General features: G+C 30.1%; 1 protein-coding gene across 1 annotated transcript in view; it reads right to left on the bottom strand.

The window, feature by feature from the left end:
- Positions 1 to 7,217: 7,217 nt before the first annotated feature.
- LOC114349512 (apoptosis inhibitor 5) overlaps positions 7,218 to 8,460 on the bottom strand; it is a 39,724-nt gene continuing 38,481 nt past the window's right edge. The window contains exon 8 of the mRNA XM_050647822.1: positions 7,218 to 8,335. Coding sequence (XP_050503779.1) covers positions 8,262 to 8,335 — 74 coding nt within the window. The 3' untranslated portion in view covers positions 7,218 to 8,261. The remainder of the gene's footprint in view (positions 8,336 to 8,460) is intronic.

Here is an 8,460-nt window from a genome sequence, read left to right as displayed (position 1 = left end):
TCATCAGTTTGTAAGAAAAAATTCAACATCCCGTATCTCGGAAACAAAGCATTTGCAGACATATGTTTATAAAGTAAACGGTAATTATTTTTTCATGTAGAATTAATTACCCCTTAAAGTTTGTCGCACTTATTTAGAAACAACCTGTATTGATAAATAACATTGCTAGTTGTTAAACTACAACTTTTTTATTATCCTACATAAGCGAATGAATCAAAAAGTAAAATGTTAAGAAAGCCTAAGGCTACAGTTAAGTTTTAATTTCAATATTTTATATACGCTAGAATATTCCACAGGGTGTTCCAAACTTTGAGGAAAAAACACACTATAATTGTTACACCCAGTATACAATGACACTTACCTCTTTAGCAATAATATTATTACTTTGATATTCTTGAAGAACAAAGCTATATTATACTAAAAAAATCAATCAAATCGGACAACAGGTTTAGGATATATAAGTCATCAAAAATGTCCCATTTTTAAGGTGGTGCGTTAATTTTGATGATTAGTGTAGTTCATATCAAATAAACCCAGTTTAAACCAAAAAACCTGTTTTTTTTTGGAAAAAACCTTGGTTTTTGCTAACCCTGCTACCTATGAATTTTTACAAAAATTAACTATTCCACTACTAAATGTTTAAACATTGTTTTTAAATTTAATTTTTTATTGGCCGGTTTCACCAATTACAAATATTAGTTTATTCTATGAATAAAGTTATTCGACCAATAAACTGACATATCTCCATTTTACTAACGTCAAATACGACTTATTTTATTTATTTATCAAATACAGTGGAACCTCGATTATCCGTCTCTCCATTAACCGTCACCTCTGTTAACCGTCAGTGTACATACAGAAGTTGTATTGACTACAAAAGCAAAAATTTTAATGTAAAAAAAAATAAAAAAAAAGTTAATTTGATTTGTGATGAGGACACAGACGGCTATCTATTGCTGACATATAAAGAAATCGTTGAAATGGCAACAAAGGCGGACCAAACAGATTCAGAAGCTGACACAGTCTTGGAATTTGACTATAGTTATGTTGATGAACCTATTGTAACTGACAAAGATTTGCGTAAATAATCTAGAGAAGATGCATCGCATATGCAATAATTCATCGAGTGGTATTCTCAACAAGAAAAAGCCAATAGAGCAGATTGCATAATCTGTTGCCGATTAAGAAATGCAGCCGTCGCAAAATGTGAAGCAAGAGTAAAACAAAAAATGATTTCAGAATATTTTAAATTGATTCGATTGTACGAACACAAATCCCTCTTATATTGTCAAACAAACCATACAAATGAAATTTGAGAGTTGTACTATGAATTTTTATTTTTTTTTAATGTTCTGTTAACCGTCTTTTCGATTATCCGTCATACCCTTGGTCCGGTGTCCTGACGGATAAACGAGGTTCTACTGTAAATATTTACTCTCCTAGTAAATTGGCAAGTTCATCTCGGTGTAAATATCTATAAGAAAGTAAATTCGCCAGTTTAACTTTAAATTATCAAAATTATATTGAAACAAAATAAAAATATAAATGTCTAATAAATTTTATTCGACGAATAACTATTTATTGATTTATTTGTTGTTGGTGAAACCGGACATTAGTAATGTTAATGTTATAATAATATATTTAATAATAAACAACAATAAAACATTTAAAAATATTACATATTTATATTTTTTAATATTTGATTAAGCCCCCTTTAGCTTTGATTACCGCTTGTACCCGTCTTGGCATACTTTGAATGCATTTAAATTCACTTTGCTTTAATTTATCGTTGTGGGTCCAATGATATATTAGTTTTTCAATCAAAAAATTTTAGTCCAAGTTTTTCAACCTAATATAAATATTTGTAAAATATTTTTAAAAGATATTTAATTGAAAAACTTTTTGGACCATTTTCCTGGTGACACTTCCATGGCTTCTAAAAATTGCAAGCCAGATGGATGCTGAATTGAAGACAAGAGGGAATTCTAAAAAGTTGCAATTCACAACCCCGTCTACAGCTTGGTAGAATAAAAATGGTATACATTACAATAGAGAATAAAAATGGTATACATTTTTATTTCAAAAAAAATTTGTTGGTGACTTTTTTATTGGAAATTTCTCGTTTTAAAAGCTCCTAAACATTTTGTATGGGATTAGGACAGGAGATCAACAAAATATTAAAAAATATAAATAATATGTAATATTTTCAAACGTTTTATTGCTGTTTATTATTAAAAATATTATAGTTAATGTATAACATTACATAACAGAATTTAAAAATAATTTTTAAGGTACTAGTACAGAAGACCAAAATTAAGCATTTTTTCAAGATTTTTTTTTCTCAGAACCTGTATTAAAAGTGAGTATAAAGCTTTTTACATATTAATGTCTAACTCTTAGAGAATACAAAAAATATATCTTTTTTCATTTATGCACGTACACTAATATTATAGAGGGCGTCAAAGTCAAGGCCTCGAAAAAAAGTAGTTCCGATGGCGGACAGTTAATCTCAGGATTGGGATATCTGAAACAAAAAATTCGTACGGCATTTGAAAAAGGAAGGTTTCACGTGACAATTTACCACCAATAGTGAAAAATTCCGCAAAAAAAAAGATTTTACGGAGATTTGAAAAATTTTTGTGAAAAAATCGCCTGTTTTTCTTCAGTGTTTTATGGCTAAAAAATATTTTTTATTTTTTGGTCAAATTGTGGTAAATTGTCAAGAAACCTTCCTTTTTCAAATTCAATACGGTTTTTTTATTTCAGATATCCCAATCGTGAGATTAACTGTCCGTGATCGTTTTTCGAGGCCTCGACTTTTGCGCCCTCTACAATGTTAGTGTACGTGCATAAATGAAAAAAGATATATTTTTTGTACTCTCTAAGAGTTACATATTAGTATGTAAAAAGTTTTATGTTCATTTCTAATAAAAGGTTCTGAGAAAAAAATTATTATTTTTGGTCTGCTAAAGTGTACTAGTACCTTAAACAAATAGTACCTATTGGAATAGTTGATTCTTGTAAAAATTCATGGATGGTCATAATAATTTGGTCAGCGAGTGTATTTGTTCGTCCGGGGAACAATAAAGTGAAAACGGTAAAATGTGGGGAAACATTATACAACCGGAATTGTTTCTACTTCCAATCTCGAAAAGGTTAGAAAACAGTAACTGTTTTTACCATAGATATATAATACTCTAGATTGCGCCCTGCGATGTTAAAATGGGTGACGGTTGCGACAGAGATAAATGAGCCTATTTGGTCGGTAGTCTCTTTTTAATTTAAGGGGAATATCGACGACGTAAATATCCCACTTTATCGAGTAATATGTGTTGACAGTTGGAGCGGGTGGTGACGGGAAATGGTCTTTGGTCTTCGGACGTGGATAATCGTGGTTCGAATCCCATACCAACTTTACTTTTTTTATTTTTATTTAATCAATATTGCGTTTATTAGATATTTTTACATCTGAAAAATGGACCTAAGTAAATCTAGCAGATAATAAATGTATGTATAGTAAGTTAATATTGGAATACATAATTTGTGAACTGCATAGTAAAATAAAAGTCATTCGTTATTAATATAAATTCGTCCTTATTCGAATGATGTGAATGTTTGTTTTGCTTCTACTTTTTTAAAAAATTGTAACAATAGTTTCATAAATAAAAATAATGTCTAATTACTTATAATTGAATCGGTCATTTCAAAAACAGCAAAGTCCACAATTTTCAGAAACTAACTTTTTGAGAGGAATAGACTCCTTTAAGATAAACGTTGTGTGCAAAAACGACACCAGTCCAGTAAAAACATTAGGAACAAAACTACAATATAACTCTGAATTTTGATGTCATCCATTTCATCCATCTTTCGACTATATAGTTAGTTTTCTTTGCTCTTCTGTAAAATTAGGAATATGTGACTCATGTTGTTTTTGAAATGACCCATTCAATTAATAAATCGATGGTACATTATGTTGATATTAATTATTGGTAATTTTTTACGAATATTTTTAACAATTACTTTATACTATTCTACAATTAACTTATTTAAAAAATAACATTGGCTTTTATATTTTTAAAAATCTATAGGTACCTACACAGTTTTTCTTAGTTGTTATATATTTCTTTGCATAGATTTACTTTAGAGATGTAATAATATCTAATAAACGCAATATTGATTAAATAAAAAATAAAAAAAGTAAAGATTGGTATGGGATTCGAAGCAGGATTATCCACGTCCGAAGACAAACGACCAGTTCTCGTCGCCATCCGCTCGAACTGTCAAACCATCTAAAATACTCGACGACAGAGTAGGATAGTGACGTCGTCGATACTCCCCTTGAATTAGAAAGAGACTACCGACCAAATAGGCTCATTTATCTCTGTCGCAACGGTCACCCATTTTAAGATCGTAAGGCGCAATCTAGAGTATTATATATCTATGGTTTTTACTCATGTTCATGATAATGATAGCTGGATATTAGTGCTTGAAGATAAATGACACTGCTTGAAGCATATTTGGCACCTCAGAAATCGTATTTAAGGAGAAAAATCAACGTAAGTACCGTTTCCTTATTAACAAAAAATATATCTATATGAAATAAAGTCGAGTTATGTTAGTTACACCATTTATAACTCGAGAACGACTGAACAGATTTTTATGAAATTTTATACGTATATTCGAGCAGACTGGGAATAAGATAATATGGAGTTTCATACCCGTACGTCAGGTTGCCCCCCTGATATATTTTTTTAATTTTTGGAAAAACCGTTTTTTACTAATTTTATGAGATGTAGAACCAAAAGATACATACAATCCTAAATTTTCAATTTTCTATCTCAGACCGTTATTTTTTAATAGCCATTTAAATAATTTACATCTATATATTAAAATTCTCCGATCGTAGTGTTCGTCACCGTACTCCTCGGAAACGACTATACCGATTTTTATGAAATTTGGCAGGTATATTCGACCGGACTGAGAGTAGTTTGTTATCTATATTTTATACCCGTACGTCATAAGGGGGTTGCCCATGACGCCGTAACTCTCACAATAATTACGCGAAAAATACGAAATTAAGTAGGTAAACAATTTTATTGCTGGAATCGAATCTTATGATTGTATATATTAATAATATAGGTTATGCAAAGTCCGCAGATAGTGTGCTACTTCTTTTATAAACAAAATGGCGCCCGAAAATCGTGTTATTTCAATGTTTGCTCTATAACTCCAAAGATTTTAACTTTACACCAAAAACACCCAAATAAAAATTCACCGTAATTAAATTCTGCATAGAGACGTGTTTTTGCCAATTTACGAAAATTTTCCCCGGAAAATGCGGCTTTTTCCAACAAAATCTTTAATTTTCAACTAAATTGTTAGATAAGTAATTGTTTATCAATAATTAAATAACTTGGTAATATAAAAGCTTTTTTCATATAGAGTATAATTCCAGAAGCCGATGGAAATTGAATGAACAGTTTAGCAACAATTGAATTGTTAATTAAAAATTTACGGTCGATAATAACGACAATAATTATGATACATAAGAATAACTATGATTTTTGTATAAAAAGACACAGTACCTACCTAATGTACTTTACAGAATTGAAATTGGGCTATTTAAGCGGTCTCAGGAATATTTTAAAATTATAAACAATTTTTTGGCTTATAAACAAATAGAATATCTCGGGAAATATTAATTTAAATTAAATCATGAAAACGGTACTGGAAAAAAGCGGCCGGACGCTTCTTTTAAAAGGAAAAACGTTTAATTGTGATGAGTTGTTCCTGAGATACAACCGGTCAAAGTTGACCGGCATTTACGGCCAAGATATAAACAATAGGATCATAATTTTCAAACCATCACCTTTTTATTTCGGTCCTCTTTCTCCACACCAATTTTAATATCATTAAAATACTCATAACATATATTATTATAATAAAAACTGTCGATATTACGAGTGAAAATTGCCAAAAATAGCAAAATGCCAATTAAAAATTAAGTTGGAGAAAATGTAATCTCAAAGTTCAAAATCAGTATACGTTAAAAGAATGCATTTTCTCGGCTTACCATGGAGCAATTTTCTGCATTATTTTTTTGTTCCCAAGTAACTCATAACCCAAGTATTTGGCAATCGTCACTTGTAATATCGATAGTTTTTATTATAGTAATATATGTTATGAGTATTTTAAAGATATGAAACTTGGTGTGGAGAAAGAGGACCGAAATAAAAAGGTGATGGTTCGAAAATTATGATCCTATTGTTTATATCTTTGCCGTAAATGCCGGTCAACTTTTACCGGTTGTATCTCAGGAACCACTCCATCATAATTAAACGTTTTTTCTTTTAAAAGAAGCGTCCTGCCGCTTTTTTTCCAATACCGTTTTCATGATTTAATTTAATATTTCCCGAGATATTCTATTTGTTTATAAGCCAAAAAATTGTTTATAATTTTAAAATATTCCTGAGGCCGCTTAAATAGTCCAATTTCAATTCTGTAAAGTACATTAGATAGGTACAGTGTCTTTTTATATAAAAATCATAGTTATTCTTATGTATCATAATTATTGTGGTTATTATAGCGACCGTAATTTTTTAATTAACAATTCAATTGTTGCTAAACTGTTCATTCAATTTCCATCGGCTTCTGGAATTATAATCTATACGACAAGAGCTTTTATATTACCAAGTTATTTAATTATTTATAAACAATTACTTATCTAAAATTTTAGTTGAAAATTAAAGATTTTGTTGGAAAAACCCGCATTTTCCGGGGAACATTTTCGTCGAAGTAAATCGGGAAAACACGTCTCTATGCAGTATTTAATTACGGTGTTTTTGGTGTAAAGTTAAAATCTTCGGAGTTACATATTAATAATTGAAAAAAACACGATTTTCGGGCGCCATTTTGTTTATTGCGGACTTTGCATACCTATATTATTAATATATACAATCACAATCATAAGATTCGATTCCAGCAATAAAATTGCTGGTAAATAACTTTTCCCAAAAATGGCCTATTCTCCGATAATCTGCCCAGATTATTGTTGTTCAGATAGTCTTACGCTAGCCATTGCCTTGTGGTAGGCAATACAGCCCAATCTTAAAATCCATCGTATTGTCCATGTGGATTGTACTGTACCGAAGACTGCACATGAATTTCTGTTAGAAAATATTTGACATGAATTTATTTTTGGAAAAGAAAAAACAAAATGTCATAGAACAAAATATATTACGTCAAACAAAATCATACATGCTTTACCTAGAAAAAAGTGAAATAAGTGTATTCTTAGTAATGAAAGTTCTATCGTATTTTATTAAAAACAAAAACATTGAATCTGTAACACAAGTTACGGATTACCAAGTGGTGTATGAAGAGTCAAAAAGTTACAAGTAAATAAAGAAATACCTTTCCATTTTGGCACTTATTCACTAGACAATACATATATGCAGCTATATAGCAAATACAGCTGCATATTATGTACATGACATGTTTCACCACATCGTGGTGAAATATGTCATGTTTAAGTAAACATCTATACAATGGACATATTTCACAATTAATATGCTTTGGATCCAACTATTTGAAATTATAAAACAAAGATATTCAATCGTCGTTTTTCTAACCAATCTTTCAGAAAAGTACCTAAATTAGAACGTTTACGAAAGATAACATTGCAGAAAACAGAAAAAAGTAGCAAAAAAATATATAAAATCAACAGAAAAAGACGAGAATTTTTAATAAAACCAAAAAAACGATACGTTTGCAGGACAAACTTCGAAACATAATCACGACAAAAAAAAATTATAAATGCAATCAACATCATGGATGTTTAGATAGAAAATCAGCTATAACACTGGCTATCTTGTTAAGGAAGATTATTCCAAAATTGGAAATAATTTCCAAAACAAAAAATGTTTTCGGGAAAAGTTGACTAAAAAATTAATCAAAAATGAATAACCATTTTCAATTTCGTTGCAACACGAAACTACAGCCGCATCATTATTCCAGTTTTTAAAAAATTAATCTTGGAAAGGCAAAATATTACTTTTCATAGATTAATAAAATCTACTTTGATCTCTACTTGAATCCTTTCCCAAAAACTAAAATACGATAGAAAAATTCATTACTTATAAGAGCGCACTCAATAGTTCTACTCACTAGAACGTGAATGCTATATTCCATCAATATGGTTGCAAGTCGACTTTTTCAAAGCTATGGAAAGTTTGAAATAACGTGAAAATTTTGCGAAAATCTTAGTTCTTCCAGTCTCTCGAACTACCTCTCCTTCCTCTTCCGCCTCTTCCCCTACCACTGCCACGTGGATGATCTAAAAAATGTCAATATTAAGATACAAATTGGTAATACACAAAGCATCAAAATTAACACACCACCTTAAAAATGGGACATTTTTGATGTGTCGTATTTCCTAAACCTGTTGTCCGATTTGAGTGA

The sequence above is a fragment of the Diabrotica virgifera genome, chromosome 3 (assembly GCF_917563875.1).
Source record: "Diabrotica virgifera virgifera chromosome 3, PGI_DIABVI_V3a".
NCBI lineage: Eukaryota > Metazoa > Arthropoda > Insecta > Coleoptera > Chrysomelidae > Diabrotica > Diabrotica virgifera.
This window is presented reverse-complemented; position numbering and strand designations above follow the sequence as displayed.